At 32.9% G+C, this 20,270-nt stretch overlaps 1 protein-coding gene across 1 annotated transcript; it reads right to left on the bottom strand.

Annotated features, from left to right (window-relative positions):
- Positions 1-8,519: 8,519 nt before the first annotated feature.
- LOC111630865 lies at positions 8,520-10,228 on the bottom strand. Its single transcript, XM_023375026.1, has one exon. It carries the CDS (start codon positions 9,506-9,508, stop codon positions 8,642-8,644), a length of 867 nt encoding a protein of 288 aa, XP_023230794.1. The 5' UTR covers positions 9,509-10,228; the 3' UTR covers positions 8,520-8,641.
- Positions 10,229-20,270: the final 10,042 nt, after the last annotated feature.

Below are 20,270 nucleotides of genomic sequence, written 5' to 3'. Positions count from 1 at the left end.
TAGCTATAAAAAGTAGCAGTAAAAATTTCAAAAGTAGAAAATTCAAAAATATATTTTTATTTAATAACATATACAGCCCAACTCACTAATTAATTTAAATATGAAATGAACAGCCACATTCTTTACTGGGGTACTTAGGTTAACAAATTATGAAGTAATTTGGCTTCAGGTAAGCAGGAGTTGTAAAACTGATCTTTTCTTCCATAACATTTTAAATTAAAGTTATTTATTTCAAATTATTAAATTTAATATGAGGTGGCTGCTGAACTGGCCCATGTCTAGTCAAATTACTTAATTAATTATCCGTAAGTAGCTCAATAAAGAATTCAGCTGTTTGTTTGATATTTAAATTACTGTTTTAATTTACTACCCATTGTATTTTTAAAATAATAAAGTATTATACAGTAGCAGCTCATCATAAGTACTGTGGAACTGCAGCACCTCAAAATAAAAAAATAATCACAAAATAATATCACAATTTTTTTATAGTAATTATATAAGTTATTATACATGATTAAAATTAATGTTTTTATCAAAATCAGCACTGATCAAAACAGTATACAAAATAAAAATGGCTCTATTAGAGCAGATGCATGCCACTAATACTCAACAATTGTACTGCATTGTTTCCAGCACTCTTAAACAGGAGCCCTGCATTGTTAAACAGTGCAGTGCCATCTCCCATACCTTCCACTCAAAGAACAGAACTAAGAAAGATCCCAGAGGGCCGTGGCCACCCTTACCTTTGTAAATAAATAAAGAAGGAAAAATCAAATAAGTATAGGGAAAAAAAATTTGAACATTTAAATGCATTTAAACTTATACATATATCTAAATGCTCCATTACAGATGCTAGTGGTATAGCCACAGTGGTACAGGGGTGAATGCAAGGTTGCACATTCTAACTTGGTTCTCTCCTAATATTGGTTCTAGTTATGCTAGTTACATAATATTAGACAGTAAAAATATAAAACAATGGGATCAGTGAAATTTCTAAAAATATAATTTCTAAAAATAAAAGATTATCTTTAGATAAAATAAACGAGTAAATATAAGAAAGACTGTTTTATATTTACTCGTTTATTTTATCTAAAGATAATCTTTTATTTTTAGAAATTATATTTTTATAATATTAGACAGTATTATGTAACTGTATATAGGATTAATACCTATATCTTTTTATAATTTATTTAACATTATTATTATAGTGAACAACTATAAAATCAGCACTTTTTTCAGAATTCTATTACATTTTTCAGTAACAATATATAATAAAAATGATCTCAAAACGTCAATTATTGTTAGAGATGTGTATTTAAAAGCAGTAACAATGTTTGAATCTGTATTTAACCTTTCATCTCCCCATATTACTGCATTACACTGTAGTGAAGTTTTTATCTAACATCTGTTTTCAAATATATTTTCAAATTTCTCAAGTAATTGCTTTATTTTTGTTCCAGGAATTTTTGAAAAATGTTCTTGAACTATTTTGATAAGTCTAGTTTGTTTGATGAGTGTCAGCTCCAAACTTCTAAATTTTTAATGATATGGATAAGAAAACCATAATGTAAATTTATACAGGCCAGATCACTGTTATAAGCATTCTGATATAAAAGCTCTTGGACATTTTAGTTACATTAATATATTATTAATTTTATGGTGTAATGCAATAGTCTGTCAAAACATAAAAGTACCAATTTATTTTATAACTTTTTCAAGTGTTTAAAATTCCCTTAAATTTTCAAAAACTTGTTCTCTTCATACTTTAAAATTTCCTATATCTAAGAAAATATCTATAGCAATACTTTATTCCAGCAAAATTACTTTATTAAACTTAAACATTTCCAACCTTGCAAAAAGATCTTTTTCGGGTATAGTATGCATTGAAGCTTTAATGGAAATGCAATTCAAATCACAAATTTGATTTGAACCTACATAAACATCATAAAGAGTTCTGATTAGAGCCTAAAAAATGTTCTTTTAACTCAATTTTATATTGCATTGATTCAAACCTAAATCTAATTTAAACCACAGGTATCAATATAAGACCCATTATGGTAATGAGAGGCTATGCATATGTTCATTGGTTATGTAACTTCATACCATGTCTTCCAAGCATTGGATATAGTCTATTAACCCTTGAAGTTTTCAATTTGCCTATCAATGCTGATTTGTATATTTCTAACACTTCAGTATAGATATCTGTAGATTTAGCAATTCTTCATTGAGCATATTAGTGAAATTAGCACTGTTAGACTAAAATTGTGATATTATTCCTTTTTCCTGCAAGAGTACATTTGCAATACAAAAATTTACAAGTTTCCTATAGAAAAATCCAACAAAATGTGTCTAAAGGTTCAAAAGCAGTAATAAATAATACAATTGAATTCATTCAGAAGAGCTCTACATTCATGTCTGGTAAAAATATGTTATCAGGAAAACCATCTCTGCACAGAAAATAATAATACCATAAATCCTCACTTAATTGTCCATGGGTGATAAAATGAAATGTTTTTCTTTTAGTACCATAGTGCTATAAAGGCTAGTTTTCACTATACAAATTATATCCAGTAAAATGGATTCATGTATACTGTTGCATAGCAAAAACCCATTTATGGACAACAAAATCACACTTATGGACAGATATCATCAAATAACAGTCAATAAGAAACATTTCTGTTCAAAAGTTATGGTGGCTTGCCACAAAAACCTTATTGAACTGGTGAGGAAAAAACTCCATTTTTATATGATTGGTCTTGGAAAGAATAAAATGATGAAATAATAATTATAGTAGTACTGTAGTAGTAGTAATAATAATAATAACTCTCCCATGGTCACCACCTGTTCCTGGAAAGAGAGCCCAGTAATTTTATTGATCCATAGAGCAATGCAGACTGGAGCACAAGCTCCTGGTAGGGACACCCATGCCAGTAAGGTCTATGTGGAGAAATGAAGCTAAGAGTGACCACAAACACATTCTGTGGAGATATTTATCATGGTATCATGGATTTTTTTTTTTTTTTTACATTTAGTGGAGCACCCCCTCTGACCTGCAGCATTAAATGCTACTGGCTTGAGTTACTCCTCTTTTAATTAACCCTGCTTCGCATATACTTTGCAGGTAGTTATGATTACATAGTTGTGGTCGAGCCGCAATACATTAATACCTGACAATTCTATTTTTATTTACATTAATTATATTGTTTTGTTAAATAAAGTATTTGATATCATTAGTTTGACAATGATCTATGACAGAAATTTTGATGTTCTGTTTTTATAACAAGTTTTTATAAATTCATTGAAATAATAATATATGTTAACATTATTTATAATACTATAAAAATAATATAAAAATATAAATTAGGAAAAATTATAATATTTATAATTTTTCCTAATAGGCCAATTGTAACCTTCTTTATTACAAACTAATTTTAGTTTGTTTCTTATTTTTTCATATTGCATACAGTCAAATAAGATGTGTGGGGGTTTCACTTACCCCACATATCTCACAGTTTTCATCATCTCGATGATTAAATCTATAATGATATTTTGCAAAATCTCCACGTCCTGTCATGAATCTTGAAAATTTATGTCCAATTTGTAGATGTTTGTTATTTAACCTCTGGTTAATATCTGGTATGTATTCAAAGAGTTCCCTTCCTTTTGTACTTAATTCCCATCGTCATTGCCACTGTAATATGTATCTATTTTTGAGTTTAAGTTTTTTTGTATTTTGCAGATATTTTTCTGTAAGATTCCTTTGTTTTTAGATAACTAGCATCTTTAGCCAGACTGTCCGCTCTTTTATTTCCTTGGTCTCCAAAATGGGCTTTGACCCAGCTGAACACAAGTATATTATCACTTTTCACAATATTTCATCTTATATTATCTATTAGTTCAATTTTATTGTTACCATCATTAAGAGCTTTTAATATAGCCTGGCTGTCTGTGCAAATAGTAATTTTTATATTTTTCTTCCTTTGGCTTATCCAGTTAATTGCATGATCCATTGCTACCAATTCTGCTTGGTAATTTCTGCATCTTTTACCTAACCTGATTTTTTTTATTATACTGCTCCTTATTTCTATAGTAATAAACATACGACGCTCCCACTCCTTCTGAGGATCTCGATCCGTCTGTATAGATTCTGTATTTACCCTGATAGTTGTATTTCTTTATATGTATTTTTTCCCATTCATATCTTAATAATTTTTGTGTTGTTTCATATCTGCTTCTAGCTCGTCCTCTTTTTTCAATAAATCATTGAGTTTTGTTTTCTTTTAATATATTTCTTATGTCACTATGCTGTCGTATTTCCAAATCCAGAAGCATTAGGCCCACCGGTACACAGAGTGCATCGTGTGATGTAGTACAGTATACAGTATGCTCCAGTAATTCTTAATAGCATTTTTCTTTGTAGGCTATTTATTTTCTGTTTCATATGTGTCAACTCCATCCTCTTTCCCCAAATTTGGGCAGCATATGTGACAATTGGGATTACAGCACCTTTATAAATATGTGTTAAAGCCCTTCCACCTATACTCCATTCTTTTCGTGCTACTTTTGTTATTTCTTGAAATAGGTTGCCCACTTTTTTCTTAATTGTTTCTAGGTGTTCATTCCTTTTGTGCTCTCTGAGTGATAAGGGGCCTAAAACCACAAATAAAAAAAAGGTGTTCATTCCAGAAAAGTTTATTTATTGTTACTCCTAAATAGTTGATTTGGTTTACACATTTAATCAATTTATTTTGCATTTTAATTGTAGGTTGCCTTTTTGCCACTTTGCATGTTGTAAAGGCTATGGCATTTGACTTCTCTGGATTAAATTTAACTGGATTAAACTTCTCTGGAATTGCAAAAAACAAAATGTTTTTTTGCATTTCCCCATTTCTCTATTTTATCCAGTATATTTTTGCATTTTATTTCTATTTGTTTTCTGCTTTTTGCCGAGCAGATGACCATTATATCATGAGCAAATGCTGTTATTTTTGATTCTGATAATGTATTGATTTTCAAGAGATCATTTAATATAATTGACCAAAAAATGAGTCCAGAACAGGATCCCTGTATGGACAACCCATAGTCATGTCCCTGTTCATTTTTATGTCTGCATATTCTATGTATGCCTTTCTGTTTGTTAGATAATCACATATAAGACGAAACAAAGTGTTTGGGCAATTTGCCTCCTCTAATTTAGCATGGATTAGTGTCCACCATGCATTATCAAAAGCACCTTCTATATCAAGACTGAGAGCAATTGTCCAGCCGTTATGTTCCTCCCTTTTTCAATATCTTTAATTACTTTTGATATAGCATCTTCCGCTGAACATCCTTCTTGAAACGTTCAGCAGAAGATGGTACATCAAAAGTAATTAAAGAAATTGAAGAGCTGGTATCATATTTAGATCTGGTTACTACCAGATCTAAATATCCTTGGCTAAATCTATATCAGCTTGGACGTCACCTGGGTTAACAAGGTTCACATTCGTGGATTAGGCAGAGGCTCAGTTCAAAAAATAGGCAACAGTCTCCCTTGATTACCGGTGACGAAAGCTGCGTCAGCCCAAACATGGCTACTGCAATGCCTTCAACAGATGTGAGGAATCAACCTAGCATTGGTGTTTCTGTGGCAATGCATTCACAGACCACAAAGGCTTGAAAACCACGCCAATGCCATCCATTGGCATGGTTTTCAAGCCTTTGGACAATAGAAATGGACAATAGAAATAAACAAGTTTATCATCTGTACCTACTACACCATCACAAAACTCGAAACAAACATGACAGTGTACAGACAACAACTATACCATAGATTCACACAACAATATCTTTACCTCACTGTCACTGAACAATGGGTTCTTGATCAAAAAAGAAAATTATACACAACAACCTTATCCCACAAACAATACTCAAACTCAGCGGTTCCCAACCTTTTTTCATTAGCGTACCCCTATGGCATTTCCAACTTCCCAACAAGCAACGCATGTGCAAATCTCACACTGCCTGTTTGTAGAGAATGTCACCATTTTGAATTTTATTTTGACTCGGTTCTCGGTCTCCCAAGTACCTACAAGTCTGGTTCTTTTTACGTGCGCATGATTTGGGCACCTAATAATTTGTGCCAAATTGCAACTTTTGACATGTACTCCTTCATACCTCTAAGCTGGTAACACAGCAGGCAGTACAACTTTATAAACAAGACAGTTTTGTCAATAAAAAATTAATAAAAATACTGAATAAATAATGAAAAAAATTACTGCTTGTAGAGAAAATCTGGAGAAACTAGATATATCCTTTTCCTTACTAACAATAAAAAATACTTTTTATAAACAAAAAAATACTTTTTTCAAACAACACAAATGGATATTGTTCAGAGATAACAATAACAACAGTAACACACCCCACCATCAAAAGTCCATAGCATAATCACTAATCACACAGTGGTATCCCCACTACCATTGACCGACTGCGCAACATTTATTGATCTGTTGCATTGTACAATTGGCAGCATAAGTTTTTATTTCTATTTTTTCATTTTGAAATGTATAATAAAGTTTGTGACTGTTGCAAGGAACATTTTTTACCTAATAATTTTTTAATGCTATTAATTTGGGATACATAATATATCATTTTTTCTGCCATAATAATTAACTTTTTTCTATACCCCTAAACAACCTATTGCTTACCCCAGGTTAGGAATTGCTGCTGAACTTATCAAACAACAGGTTGCTGATCAAATACATCAACAGACAGAAACATTTAACATTAATGAAGATCATGTAACCTGTCAGGATAATCCAGCAACAAGCACTGATTATAGTACACATACATCAACTACCACTAATGATAATACAAACACTTCCTCATCCACCACTAATAACATAGACATAGATTTAGTTAATACGCTCTCACTTTTATTTCAGGACACATTCACTATATACACAGGCACAGATCCCACACAAAGACCACAAATACCAAAAATCAACACATCAAAGGTAGTAGAGAAAACACTAAATTATGTAAACATTCGCTTACTACCACACTACATCCATTCAATTTCTACACTCTCAGACATTCATACACTAGTTTATGCTGGGGCAGTCACAGTAGTGACACACATGGACTGAAAATACAATCACAGACAGATACACACAGAACACAAATCTATCACAAGCCTGCCTGGCAGAGAAGAATAGAAACACAAATAAATGACATCAGACAGCAATTAGGCAGGCTGACACAATACACTAAAAACAACATAACACACAAATTAAAGAAACAACTCAAAAACATTTTCAAGAAAATCAAAACACACACATTACAGAATTCATTGATACACTAAAACAGAAACTCACAGCCAAAGCACATAGAATCAAACGATACAAAACAATGTACGCTACGAAAACAACAAAATAAATTGTTCACAAACAATGAAAAGCTTTTCTACAGACACTGATACGCAGCATAGTGGCACACCAACAGAAGAACTCTCAAATTATTGGTCTTCTCTTTGGTCCAGTGCAGTTACATACAATGCTGATGCAGGCTGGATCAAGGAGGAGAAGGGAAACTTGCACAACATACCAACTATCCCCTGTGCTGAAATAAACATACACGACATCCGCTACGCCGTTAACAGAACACACAACTGGAAGACACCTGGTGTAGAAGACATTCATAATTTCTGGTACAAAAAGTTTATATTGCTGCACCAGGAACTAGCTAAACATCTAACACACATCATCAATCCACAAGACATGCCAAAATTTCTTACTCAGGGCATCACTTACATGAAACCTAAAAACCACAGACACCACACAATACAGACCAATTACATGTCTCCCAACACACTACAAATTATTGACAGCCTGTATCACAAAGAAAATATACAAACATGAAGAACACGACATTCTTACGGAACAACAAAAAGGTTGCTGTAGTAATAACAGGGGATGCAAAGAACAGTTACTCATAGATTCAGTCATTCCACAAACAACATAGAAACATATACATGGCATATATAGACTACAGAAAAGCATTCGACAGTGTTCCACACACTTTGTGATACAGTGTGTAGAATATATAGCAGTTGGCTGCTATATATTCTACACACATACAAAATACACCCATCACTCATTGCATTCTTCCAAAACACTATGCAGCACTGGAGAACAACCTACATCTCAGGACTCATAACACTTCCATACAAACAAATGAAATATTCATTAGGTGAGGAATTTTTCAAGGAGATTCCCTGAGTCCTCTCTGGTTCTGCCTAGCCCTGAACCCATTATCTAACATGTTAAACAACAAGCAATATAGTTACAATATCAGACATGAAAAAACAACACAGTTTACGCTGTCACATCTCATATACATAGACAGCATAAAATTTTATTTATCCACACAAAAACAACTTTATCAACTCCCACAAATCACACATTCATACTCCAAGGACATACAAATGGAGTTTGGCCTAGACAAATGCAAAACACTTCACATAGAAAAAGGAGTCCTGAAGAAAGAAGAACTTGGAAATGGAGACATTATTGAATCTATGGAAGATTCAATATTCTAAAAGTATTTAGGATTCCAACAGGCCAAACTAACAGAACATGTGTCCTGTTCTGTTAGTTTCTGATTAGAATCCTATCATCAAAAGTTTGTGTAGTGACAGGTTGGAATCATCGATAGCTTTGATAATGTATGTATGCAGTGTTTCTGCATCTGCCCGTCCAAGAAAACATGTATTTAGGTGTCTGCAGACAACTTGTTCTTTTTGCTCAGACCAAAACCTAATCATTATCTGTAACTCTTTCTTACTTTCCACATTGCTGGTTTCATCATAACTAATTGTAAAGAATGAAGAGTGGATTTCTTCTAGCATTTTTTTTTGGAAGTAAGGAGCCAATGCTTCAGTTATTAAATAGCGCAATTTCTTCTCACTCATTGATATTCCTTCAGGAAGTTTAGTTTTTGGAAGCATTGCTTGTAGTGTTGGAACCATATTATTAGAAGCAGCAAATGAGAAATTACTACATATTGTTTTCATGGCCCATATCAGTTCTGCATGGTATGCAGCATCTCTTGGATTATATAAACTCACAGTTGCCAATCCTTCTCCAGTCCCATTATCAGTATTACTTGGAATTTCATCATTTTTTGATGGGCCTGCAAAACTATCACCTGGTGCAACCAATGTCAGGTGTAACTGTCTTGGACCATAAGCACAGGTAAATTTTTGTCTGTGTTTGACAGTACCTCCATGATCAAAAAGTGCTTGGAAACCTTTTTTTACTTGTATTATGCAATTACATACTTTGCAAAATACATCAGTGTCTGAACGTACAGTTGCCCATAATCCTACTGTACAATCTGCCTTGTCCTTTTGTTTCAACCAATCAGTTCGGAATTTGCACTTTGGTAGCGTCATATTGAGTGGATTCAAACCATTACATCTATATTCTAACTTGGAACCTGCTATAAACCAACAGTTTGTCGGTATCATTCCGCTAGAGATTTTTATTGGTCGATCACAATCGAAAGAGAGTAAACACGTGTTGACCACGTGATCGGTCACTTCTCTGCACGTGTTAAAAATAGAACAGAATAAAAAAATTACCAATAAAATAAAGCAATACTTAGAAAATTACTTTTTGCATGTTTTACCAATTCTATTTGATCATTTAAATATATATAATTTGTCAAAAATTAACATTAAATGTAAATTATTTAGATCTACACAAACTATATTTACAATTGAATAGTTTAACGTATTTCAAAATTTTATTTGTATATAAATTTTCCATTTTTGTAATGTGATTATTATATTAATTTGAAATAAAATTAACAACTCTTATTACGAACAAAATCAAACGATAATAAGCAGAAAACGAAACTTTTATGAGCACGATCGGAAACTGTTTATTTTTTAAAATGCTTCGAGATTGATTTAAAAATAAATTAATAAATCCGAAATAAACAGATTTCAAATAGAATAAGTAAAATAATATTTTATTAATGATTTCATAAATAACGAGGAACTTTTTCCTGCAGATGTTCCCTCACCGCCGAAACCGAAACTAACCCTTTACAAATAAGTGCTATAAATAGACTCTCAACTCTGCCTGCATGAAATATAGACCTAACCAAATCAATCAAGACCGACAAGTACTTTATCCGCACCTTCCCAAATAATATGTTTCAATTTTAATTTACATTAACTAATTTTGATTTTATTTTAAATTTTAGCTATGATTTCGGTTTTTGTTTCGATATAAAGAACAGAGTTTTAAAAATTTAATTTAATTTTAAATTTAAGTTAAATATTTTGAAATTTCATCATTATTTTTTGTTTTAATTAACTGACTACCTAGTTACGTATAAATACAGACGATAACCTAACAACACTGAGCGGCAGTTGCGATTTTGAGTCCTGCTCGGGTGGAGTATTTTTTCCATAAAATTCTAATCTGATAGTTCGATAATTCGGCAGATAGTCTGGCTTTAAAACTATTTTTGATTGGTCCCACATCTTCCTAATTTTTAAGCACATGGAAATGACCAAAAAAGTGAGAAAATGACCTGAAAAGTGAGAAAAGTGAGGATACTTCAGAAAAGTGAGTACAAGTGAGAAAAGTGAGCGACTCCGAGGCCTGAAATATTACAAAAAGGAAAAAAATATAAAAGATAACTTATTTGTTTTTTGATATAAAAATGTTTATTGACCATATTCATCATGCCAGATGGCAGCACCAGCACCAAAATATCCTGTACCTTTCATACTTCTGGTTTGTTTTGTTTCCTTGCATGCCCAAGTAAACAACATCTGTTCTGAACTTTTTAAACATATTCTGAAAATATTTCAGTTACTATGTAATTGAAATAAAATGATGAGAGTTTTTGCACTGCATGTTGCCAGAAAACTATCAAACTATTATTAACATAACTATCGAAATTCATCAGAAATTTTTATAAAAATAAGAATTTTTATAAAAATTTCCGATATATATATAATTTAATAGTTTACTGAGAAAGTAGACAATATAAAAATTTCCCCAANTATAAATACAGACGATAACTTAACAACACTGAGCGGCAGTTGCGATCTTGAGTCCCCCTCGGGCGGAGTATTTTTTCCATAAAATTCTAGTCCGATAGTTCGATAATTCGGCAGATTGTCTGGCTTTAAAACTATTTTTGATTGGTCCCACATCTTCCTAATTTTTAAGCACGTGGAAATGACCAAAAAAGTGAGAAAATGACCTGAAAAGTGAGAAAAGTGAGGATACTTCAGAAAAGTGAGCGACTCTGAGGCCTGCAATATTTAACATAATTAATAAATTATTAATTTAGACCCAGGGGCCTTTCAAGTCTCACAATTACTTGTGTAATTATTCAAATGTATATTATTGCTTAAATTTTTTCACACAATGCAAGACAAAATTTTTAAGAAAGTTATACAGTCTAATCTCCAAACAGTGGACACCGAGAAGTTTGACTGCTATTGGGAGGTATATGCCAGTGGACGTACTGTATTTTAACACAGTCCTCACAGTGAAGAATATGACATTACGAAAACATCAAATTTCAGTATTTTCACATTCCTATTGCAAAAGTATATTATATATTAATCTTTTCAGCTGTAAAAAGTTCATTTTAATTGAATTCTAAATAGCAAACAAATTGAACAGGATACTTTAAATAGAACATAAAATAAAAATTACAACAAAATGTAAATGTTGATGAATCAATAATTAAAAAACAACCTGGTCAGAAGTAACAAAAAAGAAAAATGAAATTCTTATTATGAACGGAAGGGTGTATCTTTATTTCCCAGTGTCATCTGTCTTTTCTTAATCTCAAGAATGGTATTAAATAAATGAAATTCAAGACCAGATATGAAAAGCTTAGGGGAAGGAAGCCCGATTACCTATATTCAAACTTTCGATGCAGACCGGAAGAGTTACGTTATTTCAATTAAAAATTTTGCCCTGAAAGGAGTTAGATAGATGACCAACACAACTCCATTGCTAGTGGAAAAGTATGATGTACAGGGCAAAACACTACAGTACTAATTTGAGGTGGAGAGCATATATTTTAAATTAAATAAATTGAATATCATTGTGACAATATCACAATAAATAATTGCTTGTTTTTTTATTTGAAATTATTACCAAATAAATTTACTAATTTAAAACCTTCCTAAAGTAAATGTTCTGCAGACATTGGAAAGTATTATCACCATTAAATATTATAACAATGTTATAAAGAAAGAAGCTAAATGTATCTATCTTTACAAAACTTATACTTAAAACCAAAGTCTATCCTATGATGTCATTTCTGCAAGCTTTCTACAGTGAAGACCATCACTAAGTGATGTATACTAGATAATTCAACATTTCTCTAGATGTCATATCACAAAATATTTTCTGAAATTCAAAGAATATTCTTTTACTGTTTCATTCCAATAATGCTTAAATTTTCCATATTATTAGTAGATTTTATATTTTGTAATCTAAATATATAAAATTACTTGTCCTGACTGACTGACCAATCCAGTCCATCATCCAGTGCAAACCGCTGAACCTAAAGAGGTGAAATTTGGTACACAGTTATGGTACATCATGAAAACACACACTAAGAAGAGATTTTTCAAAATTCCCCCGCAGGGGGAAGAGAGAGAGCATTAAGGCTTAACCTGAAGAATGGCTTCTACTGTACTATTTTAGATGTGATTTTTTGTTTTCAACTACGTTTAGTCTTCATTGAGTACTTAGATGTATTAAATTGATAACATTTCAGACATTGTTATAAATATTTTTATATATTTNAAATTAGGAAAAATTATAATATTTATAATTTTTCCTAATAGGCCAATTGTAACCTTCTTTATTACAAACTAATTTTAGTTTGTTTCTTATTTTTTCATATTGCATACAGTCAAATAAGATGTGTGGGGGTTTCACTTACCCCACATATCTCACAGTTTTCATCATCTCGATGATTAAATCTATAATGATATTTTGCAAAATCTCCACGTCCTGTCATGAATCTTGAAAATTTATGTCCAATTTGTAGATGTTTGTTATTTAACCTCTGGTTAATATCTGGTATGTATTCAAAGAGTTCCCTTCCTTTTGTACTTAATTCCCATCGTCATTGCCACTGTAATATGTATCTATTTTTGAGTTTAAGTTTTTTTGTATTTTGCAGATATTTTTCTGTAAGATTCCTTTGTTTTTAGATAACTAGCATCTTTAGCCAGACTGTCCGCTCTTTTATTTCCTTGGTCTCCAAAATGGGCTTTGACCCAGCTGAACACAAGTATATTATCACTTTTCACAATATTTCATCTTATATTATCTATTAGTTCAATTTTATTGTTACCATCATTAAGAGCTTTTAATATAGCCTGGCTGTCTGTGCAAATAGTAATTTTTATATTTTTCTTCCTTTGGCTTATCCAGTTAATTGCATGATCCATTGCTACCAATTCTGCTTGGTAATTTCTGCATCTTTTACCTAACCTGATTTTTTTTATTATACTGCTCCTTATTTCTATAGTAATAAACATACGACGCTCCCACTCCTTCTGAGGATCTCGATCCGTCTGTATAGATTCTGTATTTACCCTGATAGTTGTATTTCTTTATATGTATTTTTTCCCATTCATATCTTAATAATTTTTGTGTTGTTTCATATCTGCTTCTAGCTCGTCCTCTTTTTTCAATAAATCATTGAGTTTTGTTTTCTTTTAATATATTTCTTATGTCACTATGCTGTCGTATTTCCAAATCCAGAAGCATTAGGCCCACCGGTACACAGAGTGCATCGTGTGATGTAGTACAGTATACAGTATGCTCCAGTAATTCTTAATAGCATTTTTCTTTGTAGGCTATTTATTTTCTGTTTCATATGTGTCAACTCCATCCTCTTTCCCCAAATTTGGGCAGCATATGTGACAATTGGGATTACAGCACCTTTATAAATATGTGTTAAAGCCCTTCCACCTATACTCCATTCTTTTCGTGCTACTTTTGTTATTTCTTGAAATAGGTTGCCCACTTTTTTCTTAATTGTTTCTAGGTGTTCATTCCTTTTGTGCTCTCTGAGTGATAAGGGGCCTAAAACCACAAATAAAAAAAAGGTGTTCATTCCAGAAAAGTTTGTTATTTATTGTTACTCCTAAATAGTTGATTTGGTTTACACATTTAATCAATTTATTTTGCATTTTAATTGTAGGTTGCCTTTTTGCCACTTTGCATGTTGTAAAGGCTATGGCATTTGACTTCTCTGGATTAAATTTAACTGGATTAAACTTCTCTGGAATTGCAAAAAACAAAATGTTTTTTTGCATTTCCCCATTTCTCTATTTTATCCAGTATATTTTTGCATTTTATTTCTATTTGTTTTCTGCTTTTTGCCGAGCAGATGACCATTATATCATGAGCAAATGCTGTTATTTTTGATTCTGATAATGTATTGATTTTCAAGAGATCATTTAATATAATTGACCAAAAAATGAGTCCAGAACAGGATCCCTGTATGGACAACCCATAGTCATGTCCCTGTTCATTTTTATGTCTGCATATTCTATGTATGCCTTTCTGTTTGTTAGATAATCACATATAAGACGAAACAAAGTGTTTGGGCAATTTGCCTCCTCTAATTTAGCATGGATTAGTGTCCACCATGCATTATCAAAAGCACCTTCTATATCAAGACTGAGAGCAATTGTCCAGCCGTTATGTTCCTCCCTTTTTCAATATCTTTAATTACTTTTGATATAGCATCTTCCGCTGAACATCCTTCTTGAAACGTTCAGCAGAAGATGGTACATCAAAAGTAATTAAAGAAATTGAAGAGCTGGTATCATATTTAGATCTGGTTACTACCAGATCTAAATATCCTTGGCTAAATCTATATCAGCTTGGACGTCACCTGGGTTAACAAGGTTCACATTCGTGGATTAGGCAGAGGCTCAGTTCAAAAAATAGGCAACAGTCTCCCTTGGTTACCGGTGACGAAAGCTGCGTCAGCCCAAACATGGCTACTGCAATGCCTTCAACAGATGTGAGGAATCAACCTAGCATTGGTGTTTCTGTGGCAATGCATTCACAGACCACAAAGGCTTGAAAACCACGCCAATGCCATCCATTGGCATGGTTTTCAAGCCTTTGGACAATAGAAATGGACAATAGAAATAAACAAGTTTATCATCTGTACCTACTACACCATCACAAAACTCGAAACAAACATGACAGTGTACAGACAACAACTATACCATAGATTCACACAACAATATCTTTACCTCACTGTCACTGAACAATGGGTTCTTGATCAAAAAAGAAAATTATACACAACAACCTTATCCCACAAACAATACTCAAACTCAGCGGTTCCCAACCTTTTTTCATTAGCGTACCCCTATGGCATTTCCAACTTCCCAACAAGCAACGCATGTGCAAATCTCACACTGCCTGTTTGTAGAGAATGTCACCATTTTGAATTTTATTTTGACTCGGTTCTCGGTCTCCCAAGTACCTACAAGTCTGGTTCTTTTTACGTGCGCATGATTTGGGCACCTAATAATTTGTGCCAAATTGCAACTTTTGACATGTACTCCTTCATACCTCTAAGCTGGTAACACAGCAGGCAGTACAACTTTATAAACAAGACAGTNTAGTCATTCAATTTCATTAAATAATACTAACTACTGAACAGAACCTTATAATCTAATCTACAACTGAACAACATTTTAAGGAAACTATGTTATATCATCATTCTCAGCGGTAGGTGTTATATAACAATTACTATAGTGGTTGAAATACTGAATATAAATGGGGTTTGCTTGCAAAATCTGCGCTGGTGAAGTCGTGGGTAACAGTTAGTTCCTCATATCTATGATGAGTATAAATTTTTTATTATAACTGTGAAATGCTGTACTTTTTTTAATATGCCATCTCTATGTGTTGTTACATAGTTAAAACTAATTTCCAGGAATGTAATCTCAATCTCTGATACTGAGCTTGGCAGTTTTCTTAACAATAGTTTTCCAGTAATCAATTGAGCAGCATTTCACAGACCAATTCTAGAGAGACTACAAGATGTTCACAAGTGTCTAGTAATATGATTTATAACCACTCTTTACTAACCTTTAACATGCAGTCTATTTTATTAATGTAATCTAACGTTTTCAATCAAATTAATTGACCTTCATCAGGATCAAACAAACAAAACTGATTATAGAACGTTTTAACTTTAAATGCTTTCTCAGCGCTTATTGCCCAAATCCTAAAATAANATGGATATTGTTCAGAGATAACAATAACAACAGTAACACACCCCACCATCAAAAGTCCATAGCATAATCACTAATCACACAGTGGTATCCCCACTACCATTGACCGACTGCGCAACATTTATTGATCTGTTGCATTGTACAATTGGCAGCATAAGTTTTTATTTCTATTTTTTCATTTTGAAATGTATAATAAAGTTTGTGACTGTTGCAAGGAACATTTTTTACCTAATAATTTTTTAATGCTATTAATTTGGGATACATAATATATCATTTTTTCTGCCATAATAATTAACTTTTTTCTATACCCCTAAACAACCTATTGCTTACCCCAGGTTAGGAATTGCTGCTGAACTTATCAAACAACAGGTTGCTGATCAAATACATCAACAGACAGAAACATTTAACATTAATGAAGATCATGTAACCTGTCAGGATAATCCAGCAACAAGCACTGATTATAGTACACATACATCAACTACCACTAATGATAATACAAACACTTCCTCATCCACCACTAATAACATAGACATAGATTTAGTTAATACGCTCTCACTTTTATTTCAGGACACATTCACTATATACACAGGCACAGATCCCACACAAAGACCACAAATACCAAAAATCAACACATCAAAGGTAGTAGAGAAAACACTAAATTATGTAAACATTCGCTTACTACCACACTACATCCATTCAATTTCTACACTCTCAGACATTCATACACTAGTTTATGCTGGGGCAGTCACAGTAGTGACACACATGGACTGAAAATACAATCACAGACAGATACACACAGAACACAAATCTATCACAAGCCTGCCTGGCAGAGAAGAATAGAAACACAAATAAATGACATCAGACAGCAATTAGGCAGGCTGACACAATACACTAAAAACAACATAACACACAAATTAAAGAAACAACTCAAAAACATTTTCAAGAAAATCAAAACACACACATTACAGAATTCATTGATACACTAAAACAGAAACTCACAGCCAAAGCACATAGAATCAAACGATACAAAACAATGTACGCTACGAAAACAACAAAATAAATTGTTCACAAACAATGAAAAGCTTTTCTACAGACACTGATACGCAGCATAGTGGCACACCAACAGAAGAACTCTCAAATTATTGGTCTTCTCTTTGGTCCAGTGCAGTTACATACAATGCTGATGCAGGCTGGATCAAGGAGGAGAAGGGAAACTTGCACAACATACCAACTATCCCCTGTGCTGAAATAAACATACACGACATCCGCTACGCCGTTAACAGAACACACAACTGGAAGACACCTGGTGTAGAAGACATTCATAATTTCTGGTACAAAAAGTTTATATTGCTGCACCAGGAACTAGCTAAACATCTAACACACATCATCAATCCACAAGACATGCCAAAATTTCTTACTCAGGGCATCACTTACATGAAACCTAAAAACCACAGACACCACACAATACAGACCAATTACATGTCTCCCAACACACTACAAATTATTGACAGCCTGTATCACAAAGAAAATATACAAACATGAAGAACACGACATTCTTACGGAACAACAAAAAGGTTGCTGTAGTAATAACAGGGGATGCAAAGAACAGTTACTCATAGATTCAGTCATTCCACAAACAACATAGAAACATATACATGGCATATATAGACTACAGAAAAGCATTCGACAGTGTTCCACACACTTTGTGATACAGTGTGTAGAATATATAGCAGTTGGCTGCTATATATTCTACACACATACAAAATACACCCATCACTCATTGCATTCTTCCAAAACACTATGCAGCACTGGAGAACAACCTACATCTCAGGACTCATAACACTTCCATACAAACAAATGAAATATTCATTAGGTGAGGAATTTTTCAAGGAGATTCCCTGAGTCCTCTCTGGTTCTGCCTAGCCCTGAACCCATTATCTAACATGTTAAACAACAAGCAATATAGTTACAATATCAGACATGAAAAAACAACACAGTTTACGCTGTCACATCTCATATACATAGACAGCATAAAATTTTATTTATCCACACAAAAACAACTTTATCAACTCCCACAAATCACACATTCATACTCCAAGGACATACAAATGGAGTTTGGCCTAGACAAATGCAAAACACTTCACATAGAAAAAGGAGTCCTGAAGAAAGAAGAACTTGGAAATGGAGACATTATTGAATCTATGGAAGATTCAATATTCTAAAAGTATTTAGGATTCCAACAGGCCAAACTAACAGAACATGTGTCCTGTTCTGTTAGTTTCTGATTAGAATCCTATCATCAAAAGTTTGTGTAGTGACAGGTTGGAATCATCGATAGCTTTGATAATGTATGTATGCAGTGTTTCTGCATCTGCCCGTCCAAGAAAACATGTATTTAGGTGTCTGCAGACAACTTGTTCTTTTTGCTCAGACCAAAACCTAATCATTATCTGTAACTCTTTCTTACTTTCCACATTGCTGGTTTCATCATAACTAATTGNTCAGCGCTTATTGCCCAAATCCTAAAATAAATAAATAGAATCCACAGATTAATAATGTACAAATGTACGCATACACTAACACACAAAAATACAAATTAATAATAATAAATAAATAGATGATATAACTGGCTTCTACTAATGTCTGTCCATGCTTTTTTCTTTATGCTGATACGTTCATAATGCATCTGCTCTCCATGCTGCAGATACTTTATATGATTCTTTGAAGTTTATAACCTGTCCTGCTAGACTACTCTTATAAATATGCCAGGCTTCTGCATATTTAATATGTCTCCTATCTTGCACCTTATGTATTATTTCTGCTCTTTCCCATTTCACTGATACTTCTGTTGGGTCTGCTATAACATATGTTGCTAAACCTGTGACGGATTGCTCCTTCTGTACGTTCCTTTTGTGTTCTTTTATTCTTTCTTTTAATGACCTCCTTGTAGCTCCAATGTAGTATAGTTCTTTTTGCTGCCTCTCGTCTTGTACGGGTATTCTGTAAACTCCAGGAATAAAATTCTGGTCTATAGGATCTTTGTTCGTACATAGCATCAGTTTGAGAGAAGACATATCCTTTGACAATTTTGACAGATCATCAATCCGTCAAAATTGGCAGAATTATTATCTCCATATACTGTAATGTGGTATGCAGCAAAGAATATAACAAACAGAAATACATAAATTGCACAAGGTCTGTCAAGCATTCCAAAATGCCACATACACAATATCATTAAGCCAACTGACAGTTTTTTGCCTCCTCTCTGCATCAACCAACAGCAATGAGTTAACCAAACGTTGCAGGTAAAAAAAATTGGGAGGGTTGTGTACAGGACACAATTGCAATTATTTAAGGCATAAATCTGTCTTTGCGTTATTAGAGGAAGGATAAGATGTAAACGAATAAAGTCTTGCTGGTTATCACATTCCAAGTCAATATCTACTGGTTTGGGCGGTGGCACACTCAAAATATTTGCATCAAAGTTGAAGCACTAGGTTTTATTGTACTTTCTATACAACCTGCATCGTTTGGCATTAGTTATTTTGGAATTTTCTGATTCCTTTTAAATTTTTCTTTCCAATGATATAAATTATTTACATTTCTGTTTGTATTTCCTTTGCAATTTCTTCGACATTATGAAAATTTTCTTCAATCCACACGGTTATTGGCTTATAACTTTACAAATTCTATTTTATTGGTTATTGTTGCTAAATAATATTGTAGATCCTATCATTCTGTACAAATCAATACAAATTTCAATGTCCTATCTCTTCGCCATCCAAAGTTCACTGCCCAAATGCCACACTGCATCACCATTTTTGGTGTTCGTGTGCAACTGCTACCCCCCGCATAGCTGCACACTATCACTACCCACCATTTTAAATATAAACACACACCTTCTATCCAACAAAATTTAAATTGTTAGATTATCATTATAGTTTATGAGATGCAAGCGCAACAAATG

Source organism: Centruroides sculpturatus, unplaced genomic scaffold (assembly GCF_000671375.1).
Source record: "Centruroides sculpturatus isolate CEXI.00-Female unplaced genomic scaffold, Cexi_2.0 scaffold6, whole genome shotgun sequence".
Lineage (NCBI taxonomy): Eukaryota > Metazoa > Arthropoda > Arachnida > Scorpiones > Buthidae > Centruroides > Centruroides sculpturatus.
This window is presented reverse-complemented; position numbering and strand designations above follow the sequence as displayed.